The sequence below is a fragment of the Mesitornis unicolor genome, unplaced genomic scaffold, assembly GCF_000695765.1.
Source record: "Mesitornis unicolor isolate BGI_N332 unplaced genomic scaffold, ASM69576v1 scaffold37107, whole genome shotgun sequence".
Classification (NCBI taxonomy): Eukaryota; Metazoa; Chordata; class Aves; order Mesitornithiformes; family Mesitornithidae; genus Mesitornis; species Mesitornis unicolor.
The window spans coordinates 5,508-24,104 of NW_010199083.1; the positions used below are offsets into that span (position 1 = coordinate 5,508).

At 37.7% G+C, this 18,597-nt stretch overlaps 1 protein-coding gene across 1 annotated transcript; it reads right to left on the reverse strand.

Moving 5' to 3' along the window:
- Positions 1–1,457: 1,457 nt before the first annotated feature.
- Positions 1,458–17,235, reverse strand: MAP3K2 (mitogen-activated protein kinase kinase kinase 2). Its single transcript, XM_010189347.1, has 9 exons — positions 17,148–17,235; positions 15,387–15,454; positions 12,326–12,421; positions 9,043–9,249; positions 8,148–8,296; positions 6,314–6,445; positions 4,842–4,971; positions 3,580–3,757; positions 1,458–1,750 (listed from the first exon to the last, which is right to left on the reverse strand). Exons 1-9 carry the CDS (start codon positions 17,225–17,227, stop codon positions 1,525–1,527), a joined length of 1,266 nt encoding a protein of 421 aa, XP_010187649.1. The 5' UTR covers positions 17,228–17,235; the 3' UTR covers positions 1,458–1,524.
- Between the last annotated feature and the right edge of the window lie 1,362 nt (positions 17,236–18,597).

An 18,597-nucleotide genomic window follows, 5' to 3' on the forward strand; every position in this document is an offset into this window, starting at 1 on the left:
TGTTCTACAAAAATATGACAGCTTGACTTTTCCGTTGTGAAAAGTCAGTTATTCACTACACCTATCAGGACCTGGACTTCTCAATTGAGAAGCAGTTATTTCAGATTTTACTTTTGTTCTTTTATTATTCTCTTTCAGAAGTGGAAAAAGTTATTAACATATGTTTTATGACAGTTGGAAACCTGACCAACACCAATCATCTGGATTATCACACTGGAGTAATCCCGCTCATGTAATTGAAATGCTAGCTCTCTTTGCACTTTTGGCCCACTCACAATCATACAATCTTTTGTGCTGTGCCTCCTCGTTCATGTGGATTCATTGCTGTTACATCACTAAAAATATAACTAGAGCCTTATCTTTCTCAGTGAGTTATTCCTGGTGTCAAAAGATGTTTACCTCAGGAATTTTCAGCACATCCTAGATGACTGAACTGTGTTACTAAAACCATTTTTATAGTGCATAACGAGAAGAATTTTGTATTATTCAGGCACTTGATGTTGACATACATTCCATCCTAGCGCCTCTCAACAGCTGTGAAAACATTGTTTCTTATAGCTAATTCTGAATCAAGTAACTTATATACTGCACAAGGACTAGTCACTCCCCTTCCCCCCAGCCATTCATGGGATTGTGGAGGAGAATCCACTCTCAGCATCACTATTTTTTCTTATCTAAGATAACCGTCTCCCTCCAAGCTTATGCGACAGAGGTTCTCTTTGGCAGATACAGCAGGAGGCATTCTCCCAAATATTTACATCCAACAGCTGACCCTTGTCTATTATGGAAATTTTCCCCCTGCAGTATAGTAGTTCCTAGGAGTCTGGGTCCACAATATGTTTACCAGTAATTATTTTCCTATTAAGATAATACAATAGTTCTACACCAAAACTTCTAACTAGTACAACAGTGTTGAGTTCTTTTTTGATATTTTCTTTTGGTCACATAGAAGTACCGTTTAGACACGCTGCTGCACAAAGAGTTCCAAGTTCTTCCAGCTTTAACATTTACTCTCAGAACAGCATGTTCCAGCTTCAACTTCAAAATTCAGAAACTGATTAAAATGCTACAACATAAGAAGAACGTAGAACTCTCTGCCGCAAGTACCTACAATGTAAAGAACAATCACAGAGAAGTCACCTTCTTGTCTTTTAGCTGCATGTCTATTTTTCCCTGCACCCTGAGTCAGTCAGCGGTGTCAGAAAAAGTCTCACAGTTCCTGACTGTCCAAGCATTTGTCTTTTTTTTTTTCCCCTTTAAATAAGGAACAAATATGTACTAAAGTGCTTTATCTACATGAACCACATCAGTACATTATAGAAACAAAAAGTTCTAGTCCTGGTGGGAGCGGGGGAGAGAAGATTCTCATTTTAGATACAAAATTTAGATTGTTTACAATCTAAGTGAAACAAAGATTCAAGAGAATATTCTCTCTCTTGTCTTTTTTCTCCTTTTTGTAAAAAATAAAAGTGCAGTCAAATAGAAAATAAATGCAGTAGACGCAAGCTGAGTTGAGGCAGGCTGTTAGTGATAGTGTGCAAACGTGTGTCTTAGCAGTTCATCTGCAAACGGTCGCAGCTTGGCCTCGATAAAAATCCGTTTCAAGAAATCCCGAGCATGGTCGGACACGTGAGGTGGCAGCTGGGGGTTGGTTGGCTGGGTGGCAATTTTAAAGATGGCAGCCATTGCTTCGAACTCTGCCCACGGGGGCTTCTCAGTGAGCATTTCTACCACTGTACAACCTACGCTCCTGAAACAGAGGCAGAAGTGAAACAGCAGGTTACAACAGAGTCATGCCCTTCCAGGAAAACAACAAATAGCAGAGAGCTACTAAAATACCACAGATACACAGTGTTCACTGAACTCTACGGAGCAATTTCAACAGAAAACAGGTGCTTAAGAAGATCACAGGTACAGCTATATGCTTTATCTCAGTTACACAAATCACTACCTACACCTTCACTGTATTACTTCACTGCGCCAAAAGCCACTACCTCAGTGAAGAGATAACCAATAATTTCTCTAGGCGATACCAGCACCTCATGGCATTGCCACTGCTCAGTGCTCAGCAGGCTGGTGCAGGCCACGAGCACTGCACAACCCTGGTACCCCAGCTCTTCAGACACCTGCAGGATTTGAGTGCACTTGAAAGCTTTCTTGCTTTTTAAGGCTTAATGGAAATGCAAAGCAACAAGAGTGCTTTAAGTGAGAGTAAACTGCATATTTTGCTAGCTCATTAGAGATGCACCGGTTATCAGCAATGAATAATACAAACACATCACACGGAAGTTAAAAAGTTTAAAACTGTAATTCAGTGGTATTTTCCTCTTTTAGGTAAGAATACTTAAAATGTACTTAGATTGCCAATCAAAAATTTAAGATCCTAAACTCTCTTTGTAAAGAAAGATTAAGTTTAAAGGATTTAGGAAGGTGGCAGGGCATGCAAATGGCCAGAAAAACTTTGTTCCATAAGTCTTGCAAGATCTGCCTCTTCCAATAACAAGTGAGTGACACTGCAAAATGGATAGGCTGGAATAATTCCCCAATTTTTAGGAAGTTTTATGGGTTTTCAAGATGCTTGCAAGACATTTTATGGTTAGACAGAGGTGAATTGCTTTGCACAGTAAGGATTTAATGAATGACAGAAGTTCAACTTCAGTACTTTTTCTTAGTTCTAACCAGGATTTTCTCCATCAAAAAACATACATTAAATGTGGTACAAATGGTACAAATACTTGTACAAAGTATTTGATAAAAATACCTCAAAGTTGAACAAGTCAAGTGCCTGAAGTCTCTAATGCTGTTCTGTTATTCAAGTATAGCAGAATAATTACTACGTGATCTGAAGTAGGCTAAATTAATTTCCCTGACATTAAAAGTCTTGCCTTTGGTTAGATCTAACGTGGTTCCTTTTTAAACACACAAAGTGTTACTACTCCTACATATCTCCTGTTGTCTACCCATGATTCTGTGTTTTCACAGATCACCCGAGTGCAAGGAGCCTAATCACTAAACTCATGTGTCCATTGGGCCAGAGCTATGTTGGACTATGTCAAATTACACAGCGCATCACAAACTTCCATTTCTGAAATCTACCTTTTCCTCTTCATTCTTAATTAACAACCTAAACAAAATTATGTTTTGATACCTCACATTGAAGTCTGGCTAATTCATTCTTATACGCTCATCTTTAAAAGGATTAGCATTTAATTTTCTGCCTTGCATCAAAGTTATTTCAGTGATTACAGGACATACACTTAACTGGTGTTTCAAAGCTTCACATGTTACTTTCAATCAGTAACTGTCCAGGATTTGCTGTCTGGTGTTCCTAACTTCATGCAGGGTCAGTTCAAAGGATTCTCTTACAACCCCTAAATCAATGGGCTGATGAATTGCCAAATGAAAAAGTTCCCAATTTCAGTGTACTCTCCAAATACCACTATCAGTGCTCACACTTGCCACCTTCAGCTTAATCTGCTGAATGAAACACTCCAATTTCAGACAATGAACACCAGCACTCTGCTGAAAAAGAGCCCATTCTGAAATGACACCTTTCAGTAGATTTTTTTTTAAACATACCAGATATCTGCTTTTCTGCCATACCCTTCTCCACTAATAACTTCTGGACTCATCCAGTATGGAGTTCCTGTGACAGACTTCATTCCTGTACCAGAGAGACAGATAGTCTGCAGTCGTTTGCTGGCACCAAAGTCACCGAGCTTCACATTGCCTGCTGAATCTCGCAGAATATTTGCTCCTGGAAGGAGGGGAACAACACGACGTTACATTCATGAAAGGCCCATCAACATTTTGGTGTGGAAAATAATAACTGAAGTTTGGGTTCAGTGATACAATGCAAGATCAGCCTGGTATTTCAAGCCAGAGAATTTACTTTCTCTGCTCATTCCTATTACTCTATTCTGAGGTTCAGAAGATAATGAATTGTTCAGGTTGGTTTGCATCCTAAGCCTTTTCCTGGAAATGCCTTTACTTTGTAAAGCCTTCCTGACACAATAAGGACTGTGCTATAAAAGGGAAATTAAAACAAATGGAAAAGAAGTTTCTATACAACTGAAAGTGTTTTCATCCTGTATTAAAGCAAAACCTTAAACTATGCTACAGATTTGTTCAGAACACTTATCTGCATAAGCATGTACAAACTGACTGTGTATCTCAGCCTTTTGGGAACAAAACACTATTGATACAAAGCAACAGGAAAGTGGTAAAAGGGAATGCAACAGCGCTGTGTTCAACACCCCTGTTTGCACATCACCGTCTTCCTATGTATTTGTAATTGGCCTACATAGCACTTGCAAGTCACCTGTATCTATCTGCAAAAGTAAACATGACTGTTTCCTCAGGTTTCCTGGCAGTAAAATGGAAGAAGTCTCAAGTCATTTAATCAGGCAAGTCACCTCTGCCAGTCATTTCCAGTACCAGTGAAGTGCTGGGTAATTTCTATATAACAGATAGAAACAAAACTCTAACAATAAACTTTTGAGTCATAGTGCTTTCCTCTGGACATTCTATCTATATGTAATGACATCATCCTTTGATATATTCAAAACTATTAATAGTAAAATAAAATCAGAAATAAATTCATCATGATTCTGTTGCAGACAGACTATGGAAACATTTTCAGAAGTCTGCTAGAACATCACAACGATGCTTGTTCTTCCAGCCTCAGGTTCCAACAGTGAGAAGAACAAATGATGGAAAGCAATCTCACTGATTTTAAGTCAGTATTTTGGCATTTCAAACTTAATTACATTCAGCTTCACACAAGACCAGAAAAAAATTTGCAGCAAAGAGCACTGAGCTGTGCACAGAACTATCAGTACCTTTAATATCTCGATGGACAATCATATTACTGTGCAAATAGTGAACTCCTTCCAAAATCTGCCGCGTATATTTACGAGTCACATTCTCTGTGAGTGCTCCGTACGATTTCAATTGGTCTTTGATGGAACCCTATGGCAAACAAAAAGTATAACACACTGTAACATTTCCAGAATCATGAGAGCTAATACTACAGTTGAACTCCAGTGACGTTTATGCCTGAAAGGCAGACGTTTAAAGTTGCAGTACTTGTTGATATCAACTTAAAAGCACAGGTATAGTTTACCTTCACCAAGAAAAATACAAACTTCAACCTAGAAGAAGCTGGACAGAGAAGTCATACACTGTAATGTTAGGCTATTAACTTTAAAACTGTCAAGCAGCTGAACAGTTCCACTGTGATGGACAGAAGAAGAGAACAGCGGTACCTTCACTAAAACAACGCTCTCAACTGTCTGATGGTTAAATGGCGATACTCGAGTTGGACAAAACACCTGGTTAGTTTATAGTCCAGGAAGAAAATAGGTCATCAAGAAAAGACTACCACATGCAGGAGGATTGTGCTTTATGTAAAAATTAAAAGGTAAGTAAGTTTTGGCTTAAAATTACATTAGATTAAAAAAACATGGTTTAGTAACTATTTCTGTATAACCTGGTTTTGCACACAGAGTTATAAACTGACAAGATTATTTCTGTGACACTGTTGTCTGAATCTCAATAATACAATAGGCTTCCCAAAACACAGCCCAGAAGTCACTTAAAATAATAAAAATCAACAAAAGCATCAAAAAAACCCAAACAAACAAAACCTCCACCACAAACAACAACAATGACAAAACACAACCAGTGTTTTTCTTCTGTGGAGTCTCACAGTAGAATGCTGTCACTGTTAAGAAATACCAAGCCTATGATTTTACAGGAGCTCATTTTATTTAGCTCTGCTGACCCCACTTGGTGAGAAAATGAAAATCTACTGTTTTCTGATTTTATAATACTTCTTAACAAAACAGTAGAACAGTTCAGCATGCACCTATGTGTCGCAAAAAAAGCAAGCACTAAGGTTATTTTCTGCATGCAATTATTCCCACAGCCATCTTAGCTACTTTTTGTTTTCTCAAAATAACTGAGCACGCGAGATGATGACTACACAACAGCACAAGCTGATGTCCTTTAGAAAGGAATACTAAAATTTGGGAAGATTCAAGTGTTTCCTGATGATAATATTGTCTTTTCAAAGACACTGCCAGGCACTTCTTATAACAAAATCAACTTTTGTACAAACCACTAATTTTGAAAAGCCAGTCAAGCAGTGAAGAAAGCAAGGCTGCTGTACGCTCCCGTCAGCAGCCAACTTCAGCTACTGTTTTAACTTGGACATTTCTTTAATAAGTGTGTGCACTTCTGCAAAAGCTGTCTACTTGAGTGCTAAGCACACTGCATAGGTTGGAGTGGTTGGACTGGCTCTCTTGCTTACCCCAGGCATATATTCCATGAATATCGAGAGTGTTCTCTCTGGTGGATCTCTCAAGAAGCCGTAATACTGGACAATTCTTTCATGCAGCAGGTTTTTCAGCAACTGAATCTCACATTCAAGTGCATTTACTTCCTAAAAGGAAAAGAACAGACAAGATGTACCATGCTTGATGAGATAACAGTAATGTTTTGGATCAGGATTCTTTCAAAGCAGGACGGTAGGTACACATTGAAGGGTTATGAAAACTAAGTAACAAAATACTCTTGTAGCTAATTCAAAGTTTATAGATTTTATAACAAGAAAACATTGCTATTAGATTGAGGAAAGTAAAAAACCTATGGCTTTTCTGTAAATTTACTTTGGAATTATTTTGCTGTTATTTCATCGTTTCTCTTATTTATGTGCACAAAGCCAGTGATCATCATTCAACGTGTCACAAGCCTCCAACTGGGTAAAAAATAATTCTTTAAGTCTGAGTGAAATAATTAGCATTAGTTCTTAACATTTCCAGGATAACAGACGATACTTTAAAAACACCTTTGAGGACAATGTAATATTGTAGTAATGAAATACTAAAGAAAAACATTAACACATGTGGTGCTTCTTCTAGAGCTATCTGAAATACTTAAAATTCTGTAAACAGGGAGCAAGATATTTTGAAACAGACTTTATAGCAAGATGCTGGAAAAAGACTAACCCACAAAATTCAAACTTGACTGGCTTCCACTTTTCACCTAGGAGTCTTTGATCAAAACTTACTTTTTATCAGTCACAGACTATTCCAGATGTGAGGAACTAACACTTTCTAACACTTCTGAGGGTAGAAAGAACCCAGATTTTTTGACACAGAGCCACACATTACGAAATGCTATGGCAAGTGAAGTAATATCTATTGCTACAGGAGAGGCTACAGTACTTTATATTTAACAGTTCCAAAGCATGATCAGTTGTTTTCTTACATTTTAAAGAAGTAGCAACAACAAATACTCTAGAAATCTACAGCACAAATGATTCTTGGCTTTCTTCCTTGATCCTACATCCCTAGTAGCAGCAACTATAACTGGCAGCCACTCAATTCTGCAACCACGCTTACACCCATTTTTTCTCTGGCCTTGCTCCCCACAGTGCAGAACACAGTTCTAATGCAGGAAAAGTAATAATTCTTTTCCCATCCTGTAAAAAGCAGCAAGTACAGTTTGGGAAAAAAGAAACAGAAGATCATTGCTACTTTTAAATAGTTTCTCTGCTCAAGAGTCCAGTTTTTAAAGGACAAGTTCAATTTTAGAGAGAGAAAATAAACTGATAATGAAACTTTTGCTCTTCAAAGAGAAATACAGTGAATAACAGTAGCTAATCCTGATGCCCAAAGCTCTAAAAAACCCCAAAACAACAAACAACTCCTCCTCCCACAAAGATAAGAATCTCAAACTGTCTTCATAGCCAAGCAAAATATCCTTGAGAATTTATTTTCAGGAACACTTAAATTAGTACAGATTATTCTGTTTATAAATGGAATTTGTTCTAATTCCTATAAATATAAATAAATATCTGTTTCAGAGCACAATTCATAATGGATTGTTTACTGTTAGACTGAGACTACACCACATGAAGTTCACTGCATGTGTCTGAAAATTAAAAAATGGGATATAACACTGAAGTCAGATTGACCAAACTAACTCTCTGAGGTACTAACAAAACAGGATTCCTAACAAGGACATGAAAACACAACACATTTTAAAACATCATCCTGTTCAAGGAAAGGAACATCCATCTAGTCCAGGACACAACACTTCAGCAGAAACCTTTTACAAACTATGTCTTTGGTACTACTTACCTTGCTGGTTTCTGGACTATCAGGATCAAACTGAACTTGTTTAACAGCCAGTTCTCTTCCGGTATCAGCATCGTAACACAGGTATACTCTGCCAAATGCACCTTGACCCAGCAGTTTACCAAGTCTCCAGTTAGTTGGAGCTCGTGGTGCTGAAAATATAAGCATGTTTTGGTTTTCAAATGACCTTGTTATTCAGCTGATCAAGAAAAACTGGAATACACAGAAAATATTGTTTTAAAAGAGTACATTTTTCAACAACAGAGGCTGTGCGTCCTAAACCTCCCCACGTAAGTTACAGAGATCAAGGAAACTTCCTGTAAGATGAAAAACAGAAGCTACTTAAATTTATTCACAAAATAATTTGTGGTAGAGATAGGCATCCTTAACTAGAAACAGCTGATCTGAAAAACTGAAAAAGCATGGTATACAAACTTAGTAACATTATTTCAAAAACAACTGAAGCATGATTAAAATGCACCAGAGCTACAGAAGTCATCACAAAGTATATTTGCTTCTGAAATGCCACCACAGATATAAAACAGTACCACTTAAGGTTTATCATTTATCAGAAAACTTGACCAACATCTGCAAAAATAAACAGTAACTGTGACCTGCATAACCTTTCTTGGGTCCTCAGGCACCTAACAAATGGTCAAAAACATTTTTACAGTGTTTTCTTATCACAGCTGCAAATTCCATGTGAAAAACCTGCATGAAGGTTGGCACAGTGAGCAATGAAAAAAATTATGAGCATAGAGTCCTGACTTTTTCATATTAAAGATATAGAAACATATTATTCAGTTCCAGGTATTTTTGATAACATGCTTACTTTTGACGTGAAATATTTGAAAGCTTCAGAGTTTTACAATGGAGTTCACAAAATGCCCTAACTTACAACGACTGGGTGGGCTGATGTCCATGACTGACAAGGTAGGATTGTCTATGTCACTTCCCCTCCTCCTCATCCGATTATCTTCGTATTCTGGCGTAAAGACGCTGCTCCCGCTGCTGGTGCTCAGCGAATGATCAGTAGGACTGAAACTAACTGGTGATCGGAAGCTGTTCCCCTGAGTCCTTCTGGCTCTTGGAAAAGTTTTACGACCTTCAACGACATACAAAGAATACTGATGTTAGCAAAAAAAATAACGACTATGCAATGTACGTATGCAAATACTTTGAATTCCACACAACATAGTTCAAATCTTCCACAGCAAATAATATGATATAATGATCATGAAGCTTACTGATATAACTTTCCACCTGGGAAAAAACCCAAATATTCATTACAGATATCGGTAGGGATAAGACTATCAAAAACTTATTGACGCTTAAGTGACCAAACTTGGAACCAAATGTTGGAACTCTTCTGCAATGTAACCGACATGCTTCAGAAACCTGGAGGGCTGTGAGAGGAGAAAGGAAAATGCTTTGGCCTCTACATTTATTGCTTTATTAAGGTGTAAAGACTAAATTTCTGAGAAATAGGAAAGTGAAAGATACATTTACATTCCAGTGGTGCACAGGCTAGCATCTTCATCCCATAAACTAGTAAGAGCTGAATGCAGAGAATGACCTACACATGGAATCACAGAATCACAGAACATTAGGAGTTGGAAGGGACCTCGAAAGCTCATCCAGTCCAACCCCCATGCCAGAGCAGGGTCACCCAGATCAGGTCACACAGGAACACGTCCAGGCAAGTTTTGAATGTCTCCAGAGAAGGAGACTCCACAACCTCTCTGGGCAGCCTGTTCAGTGCTCTGGTGCCCTCGCAGTGAAAACGTTTTTCCTCATGTTCAGATTGAACCTCCTATGCTCCAGCTTGCACCAATTGCCCCTTGTCCTGTCATTTGACATCAGAGAGAAGAGCCTGGCTCCTTCCTCCTGACACTCGCCCTTTACAAATTTATAAACATTAATGAGGTCACCCCTCAGTCTCCTCTGCTCCAAGCTAAAGAGACCCAGCTCCCTCAGCCGCTCCTCATCAGGGAGATGCTCCACTCCCTCCATCATCTTTGTGGCTCTGTGCTAGACTCTTTCAAGAAACAGGAATCAACAGGAAGACCACAAAAATTATTTAAAAAAAACCACAACAAACAATGCATAATTCATAGATGCTACAGCATCAGAATAAATAACAATAAAAAAAGGGCCTTGACCTTCAAAAAGGTTAATTACAACCAGATGACTAACACAATTTGTGTTAATGTGTTTAGATAACGCAAACACCTTTAGGTCAGCATAGCTTGATGAAGTTTCATCCTACAGAACTCAAATTGCTGAAGGACTTTTGATTCATTAGGTATTACACTGGAGAAGTTCCCAGGGGACTGAAGAAGGCAGATAAAATATCTTTAAAAAGTGGACTTGGATTTATAGAATAGTCAGGCCAATTTAAATTCCAAGACAGATATGCAAACAGATTATTAAGCAGTTTTATAAACACCTGGGAAGATAAGGTGATAACCAGCCGTAATTGGTCTGTAACATGTAGCTAATCCAATTTCCCCATTTCACTGAGACATTCTCATAAACTAACTAGCTGCAAAGACCAGAACACTATGCAAAAGATGCCCAAGACAGACTCAGAGCAGTTATCACTGATTTCTCAACAGGTGGGATAATTTAAGTGGACATCTACAGCAGTTTACCCTCAGTACACTTCCAAACACTGTTTTAACTGCTGATGTATATATGATGGAGCATAACACACTGAAACATTACAGATGACATCGAGTGTAGCTGGAAGTCCGTTTAAAGATAAAGTGACATTAGTAAGTTGGAGATGATTCAGAAACCAACAAGATGAAATTTAGTAAGTACAATATACATACTTAAGAGAAATCAAATGCAGAAACCACAAAGTGTACAGTAATTACTTGGATAGCAGTCTTGTAGAAAGGATAGATAAACTATAATAGACCACAGACTGAACAGCAGTCAGTATGGCGACTACGAAAAAGTAGCAGCATTCTGGACTATATTAACCATGACTGTTACACAGCAAGTCATAGTTATATCCTATGTTATACGTAAAGTGGTGAGGAGAAAAGCCTCAGTTAGAGTACTCTATCCAGGTCTGGCCACTACAAGAATGGAGAAGAATACAGAAAAAACTATGAGGCTTGTACACCTTTTGTCTGAAGTAAGGCTTAATGCTTGAAAGAAGAAAACTACTGAAAGAAAACAGATTTGTGTGATGTACTGTTACATATGGGCAGTGATCAGTTTTTCACTGTGCTGAAGTGGAGTAACTAGTTACTAGTTTCAGCTGCAGGAAAACTGTTTTAGAACACAGAGAAAGGTAAGTGATAAGATCAGCTGTCTTCAAGTTAATTACCTAAAGAAAATCAGGATCTCTTAAAGTCAATTTAGTTTACTTAAAAGTCAGTGTAACAGATCTTTGCCTCTTCAACCTTGCTTAGAGCAAGGGCCTGGACCAAAGCTGCCTTGCAGTTCTTCAATCTGGTATTTATGTGATTTCTGTAACAGAACTCCATGTATTGCTTTGCTCATTCCATACTAGAAATGAAACCATCTGGTCTTTGGAGAAGTTTCCTCTTCACACTTCACAACTAGTGCTTGACACACCCTCAAGTCAGACAACCCTTCAGTGCTCCTCTTCCCTTCCTTCAGAAAGTCACCGTGTTAAATTTACATCAATCTTATTATTATCCAAATCAGTTCTGTGGCCGGATCAGGAGACACTGCCCTGCATTCTAACAATTGATTCCACCAGCCAGTTGTTACTTTTTCAGTTTCAATTATTGTTCTATAATTTTATTTACTCCTTTAATCTGAGAAAGTGTTAATAGGGACTTCACTGTATTTGGGATTTTTTTAAGCAAAACAAGAAATGACAAACTAACTGACATACCTACTCTGGATAGAAAAGGGTAACAAAGGCCAAAGGATGACTCATGCATGGACAAAGAGGAAGAACACTTTCATAGCTGTGCACATGAGTCACAAGTTCTGTAATCTATAACTTTACCAGAGATAAGATTGCTCAGCAGCTCTATCGATCATTAGCAGGTGAGTCTGGGGAAATAAAGCAAGCTTTTCATTTCTTCAATATTTTAATTCATTAACATTTTGCACTCTAAATTTTCTTCTTTACTTTTTGCTAACAGAAAAACGAATTAATGAAGTAGAGCTCCTGCAGTACTCACACTTACCGTCATTGTAGTCCTGTTGATGATATGAAATATGGTATCTTCGGGGATAAGTCCCCCCCTTTCCAAATTTCTCAAATATTGGAATATCGTACTCTACTAGAAAATAAAAAGACACATTTCAAATTTTAAAACGTGACAAAAGCATATGAAATTAAACAGTTAGGCATTCAAATTAAACATGGGGGAACATATCAGAGGACATATTTCAAGCATCAGAGCAGAAAAGATTATAAAACAAAAGCCATAAATCTAACAAATGACAAGAACTAAGAGGACGTTCAGTCAAAAGTTCCAAAGGATCAAGAATTCAACACTCAAGTGGTTTGGAACCTCTTGTTTAAAAGAACGTCAGAGGACTGCAGCATGCCTAACTACTCCACTTGAAAAATATTTTCTAGAGGAATTCCGATAAATTACAGTTCACCAGGAAAACTGGCAGAAACTACTAGAAAGAATAAAATTTAAAGATGGCATAAGAAAAAAACTGGTGAATGGTCAGGACATTCAATAGGCCCTCTTTTAAAAATTATTAAAGGCGAAAAGTATTCACAAGATAAAGGGAAAAGTCTCTCGTGCATAAATAATTGGTTAGAAGACAAGTACGTAAGAGGGGATTAAATGGTCAACAGCTCCACAGGAATCTGGGCTACATCTCATGCAGTTTAATTATGCATGGATTCTCTGGACAGAGCAATGAATAGTGAGGTGATAAAAACATCTGGAGAAACAAAGCCAACAGAAGAATGACAAAAAGCCCGTAAGAGCTCGTATTTAGTCTGAATGCTAAAATGGCACGTGAAATTCAGTGTAGGCTGGTGCAAGGACTGTGATCAAGAGTTCCAATAAAGCAGCAGCTTAACTCTCTGTATTGGCTAAGAAGCCAATTAAATGCTATAAATCATCAAGATATACTGAACAAAGTTTTGGTCTACTCCATTCAAAGGATTTAGTAAAACCAGAAAAGATTTACAAGTACAGAGATGATCAAAGATACAAAATTGCTTCTTCATAAGGAATGTAGGCCTCTGCAGACTAGAACAGCAATAGCTCAAAGGGAGACAAAGAGGTCTATTAAAGAAAAGTAAATCACAAAAGGCACACTACTTCATAAAACACAGTGAGCTGCACAACTTCTTGTCGCAACATACTGTGGATACTGAAAAACGGTATACAAGTTAAAACAGGGACAGGAAAAGTTTGTGGAAGGAAAAAACAATCCACAGAATTGCAGAAGAGCATCTTACATTTGCAGAACCCTTAAAGCCACAGAGGAACAGCATTACATTCCGAGGAAGGAATACTACATGCTCCTCTGTAGAGGCCTGCCGCTGGTTGTGGCTGGAGAAAAGACCAGGCCAGATGGACTTTTTCCTGAATCTATGTACTATTCTGTTTTTGTTACACATCAAATCGTAAGTATCGAATATGGAATTAATGATTGCTATCCCATTGTTAAAATACCAGAGCATCCCACAGGGAAAAAAAACAACAAAACAAACCAAAACAAAGAAACAAACAAGAAAACCCAGAAAAAATATTGCAAGTAGAAAAGAAACCATAACAAACAGACACAAGAAAACTAGATTAAGATTATCTAAGGCAAACTAATTTCTGACATTACCAACTTTTTTGGTATTTGTCTCTGCCACCTAAATGCTTCTTATACATAGTTTTAGTTTTATTCTCATTTAGAAGTGGTGCAATCAGTCAAGCACTCTAGAATCCTTAACAAAACCACCAAACACACCATCACACAGTTATCTGGATAAAGCTTCATAACCAAAATAAAAATAAGGCTTAAAGTATCTAATAGACCAAAAAAACCACAAACCACCTCAGACTCACTGGAAGCTCATTATTGTTCAACAGCAGAATTCCGCAGTGGGGCATGCCCATGAGAGACACCTCAAAGCACTGTCAAGGTTACCCATTGTGCTTTGCATCTTGAACCACGCACAACAATTTGTATTCAAGCCAGAGTATCGTATGAAAATAACATTAGTGGTGATGATTAATTTATAGGCACAGCTCACAGTTCTCCTTCATCCTTTCACTTACAGTGCTTTCAATTACAGAAGTCATGAGCACTTCAAAGTGATCCTCACTTTACGTAGGAGAAAATGAAGGCTCCATTTACCGGTTTTGGCTGGGATAATTTTCTTCATAGTAGTTCATATGGTGCTGTGTTTTGGATTTGTGACCAAAACAGTGTTGATAACATAGGGATGTTTTAGTTACTGCTGAACAGTGTTTACACAGCATCAAGTCTTTTTCGTTTCTCACACTGCCCCACCAGCGAGTAGACTGGGGGTGCCCAAGAGGCTGGGAAGTGACGCAGCTGGGACAGCTGACCAAAGGAATATCCCATACCATGTGAGGTTGTGCTCAGCAATAAAAGCTGGGAGAAAGGAGAAGAAAGTGTGGGGGACATTTGGAGTAATGGCATCTGTCCTCCCATGAAACCATTAGGTGTGATGAAGTTCTGCTTTCCTGGAAATGGCTAAACATCTGCCTACTGACTGGAATAATGATTTGCTTATTTTGCTTTGCTTGCACGTGCAGCTTTTGCTTTACACATTATGCCTTTATCTCAACTCACAAGTTTTCCCACTTCTACCCTTCCGATTCTATTCAGCATCCCACTATGGGGAGGGAGTGAGCATCTGTGTGGTGCTTAGCTGCCTACTGGGGTTAAACCACAACACTCCAGCATTAAATTATCCAAGGTTATGCATCAACTCGGACGGACATTATAGTCCAGTGTAACAAACTGTTGTGTGCCTCTATCCACTGCATCATTCGTTGTTTTCAAAGAAGAAGATATGTTATACCATGCACACTAACAGTGGTGTTACACACAGTCTAGAAGAAAACATTTGGAAGATCTGGTATGTCATTGTATGTTTTAGTGTGTGCATTTGGATTGGATTTTGTTGCTTTTTCTTCTACCATAATACGTTTGCATAATATTACACCTTTCAATGTGAACTTCCCTTCTAAACACTAGTATTTGCAAGAAAAAGAGTTGTGGAAAGCTAGTACCTCCAGTGATTTTGCCTACCTGAGAATTCCTGATGATTATCTGGATAGCTCTGTGCTCTTGGCATCCGAGATTTGGGATAGTTGTCCCTGGAAGCGTAAAAACATACAGCATCTAACAACTGCTATTAATCAAGTACTTAAACATTTAATCTTACTGTCTTTTAATTCTTTATAACTGATGAAAATTTACTGCTATACAAGGTGCTGCACCAGTTTACAAACGTAGAGCCCAATTCTGAAAATCAAATCTCGTAGGTATCAATAACAACTCAAGATCAGTAGCAGTGGAAAAGCTTGCTTATTGAGCTTAATGTTGTAAGAAAGCAACACACTCTGTTAATGAGCAATAAAATTAGTAAAAATATGAATTATCACCAGTAAAGTCCCAAAGGAGTACTGTTATGGCTAAACAGAAGAGTTTACAGACTGGCAAAATTTCTTACACTGCCTACAAAAACTCCTGAGGAAATTTAACCAAAGAACTGCAGAACCTTTTAATGTCTCAAAATATTTCTTCTTCTCTCCATGACAGTCATAGGATTAAGAAGGTAATTTTATTGAGTTATAGAATGATGAAGAATTTTTTGGTTCTTAAATGATCACATTGTTTCTTACCTACAGTTGGTATGTAATTCCCAGCCACCAAAAGGAATGGATGGGATTGCCAGTCAGAGCAACCGATTACAGTACATTTCCATAAACATACCAAAACATTGTCCTCCTTTTTCTGGTAAGAATTTCTCTAATGGGAAACAGAAGCTAAATGGAGACACAAAACCTACATCTTTGTTGGAAATATTTGAATAAAAAAAAAGGAAAACAAACTAAGTAGAGGTGACAAATGAAGGAAATAAAAAACAAGCAAAAGAAGTTTTGAAGAAGAAACATTATGAGTCAAATTAAGATTGCTTTGTTTCCCCTTCTTCCACTAACCTCTACCCCACAGAAAACTAAAAATTTGGCAATTTGGTAGAATTTCCCTTCTATGCAGCTACATTAAAGACTGTGTGTATACAACCTATCACCCCACAACCACTAAATACTTTTCATGTCTATGGTTTTCTTGCCTGTGGAATGGAGACACTACTTAGTTCAAAAAATCATTTGTGTCCTCAAATCACATATTCTCAACTGAAACAGTACTATGGAGTACTATAGCTCTGATTAATCACCACAGGAAATTATTTCCAACTTTTCACCTTTCTACCAATTAAATAAACTACTTAATTAGCAGTATTATCTGTACAGCAGCTCCAAATAAACGAGCAGCCAATCTGTGCAATGTAGGACTCAAACTTATTTGCTTGACCAACGAGTCAACGTTCTGTCTGGCTCTCGCGATAGCTGAGAGACTGTGGACAGTAACTGTCTCAAAACACACGAATCTCCTAACACCTCGATTCAAACAGATCTCCAGATGTACCACAGTACACATTGCCTCTTGCTAACTGACAGATTTAAGAAAAATAAGTGGAAAGGTTGCTATGGGAACAAGGGAAGAAGAATGGGCAGCAAATGCAAAGAATGTTTTTGTAGGATCTGAAGTCTAAATTTTTGTGTTTCGATTGCAAATTATAAAACAAAAAAAATGAAAGCTACTTCTATTTTCTGAGCATTAGTAGCAATTCAGTTTCAATAAGCTTTTATAAATGTTCTGTAACTTCCAGAAGAATTTCTGGAAGAAGTACAGTAATAGCTGTAGTTGGAGAGTTATTGTATGTTACAACTGATATATTATGCAATCTAATAAAGATAAATATTGAATGTAAGCAATTTTTACCCATCTAAAGGGCTGTCAAGTGAGGGACAGCTTCCTGAGCCAGAGTTTTCAGGACTGCTCAAAGACAATGGATCCAGCATCTAATAAATTACAAACAAAGACAAACAAGGTCAAGTTCTTGCTTTTTAAAAATAATAATAATAATAAAGCAACAAAACAAAAACCAAACCAGAAATATTAATTACTAGGGAGAAAGTTAGCTGCCACAGTTGAACCTGCACTGCACTCTGCAATCTTGAAAGGACTTTGTTGTTTTTCTCGCATCTTACTGGAATATAGTTAAGGTAGGAGTGGAGGGAGAAATGAGAGATGCATCCAGGAAAGAAACCTAGAGAATCTGAAAACTGTGTGTACACATTCTTCCTGTATACGCCATTGTCCCTTAATATTAGAGCAATATCCGCATAAGAGTAGCTTAACAGGATAACAAAAACAAGGCCTCTAGAGGAGAAAAAGCTGGGACAATTTTTTAAAAAGTGGATTTTGTTGTCAAAGAAAAAAATCTCATAACACAGATTGTGAATTTATATAATCACTGGAGTAGTTCAAGTTTGGCCAACTAGAAGTCACACAAAACAGCTGTAAACAAATACTGTAAAAAGCTTTTAAACATTTTTCTCTAGTTAGGACTGCAAGAGAGCTGCGCAGATTTTTAAACAGAACTGAAGACAAAACGGAAGGAGAAAGACGGAGAATGCATAAAATTTATAAACTCTTCACTCAAATCAAAATCCTGTTTCAAATTAAATAAACTTTCAGTTGAAACTGGAGTTCACAAAAACACCAAAGACAGATTCTTTTTTTTCCTAAGCCACTCCTGATGACCTAGTCAACCGGTGCTCACGAGCTGCGTGAAATCTGCCATTTATCAGTCTGAGGAAGTCATAAAACTGACTATCTAGGCTAGATCCATGACATAATGAAAACAGTCACCAACATGTTCTGTTTCTCAAATTCTAATCCAGAGAAAAAGAAATGGATTGATGATCAAGAGCACCCTCTTGATCACCAGCTATTTCTACTGGCTGACATTCGTTTTATTTACCTTGCACTACCACCCTTAGAAGTCCTAAGTTCAACGACAGGCAAACATCACACCCCTCTCTTTTGCAGTAAAACAATCTGAAATGTTTTATAGATTTATTTTTCAGAAGAAATGGTAAGAGAATATAAATTCTGAATTACTGGATGTGACAATTTTACCAGGCTGCCTCACAGTAACAGAGTAGAAAGCTCATCTCTTGCCATAAAATGAGCTCCTTCCTAAAATAAAGTTTGCTTGGGTATACTGTATAACATCTATTATTTTCTATGAATTGGATACCAGTCTTTTGCTGTAAATTAAGCAGTTGCTCCTCTGATTATTATGGTCAGTGCTGTATCTTACAAGGCCTTCAAAAATACTTTGCCAATCAAGGACACACTGAGGAAGTGTGGACTGGACGAACGG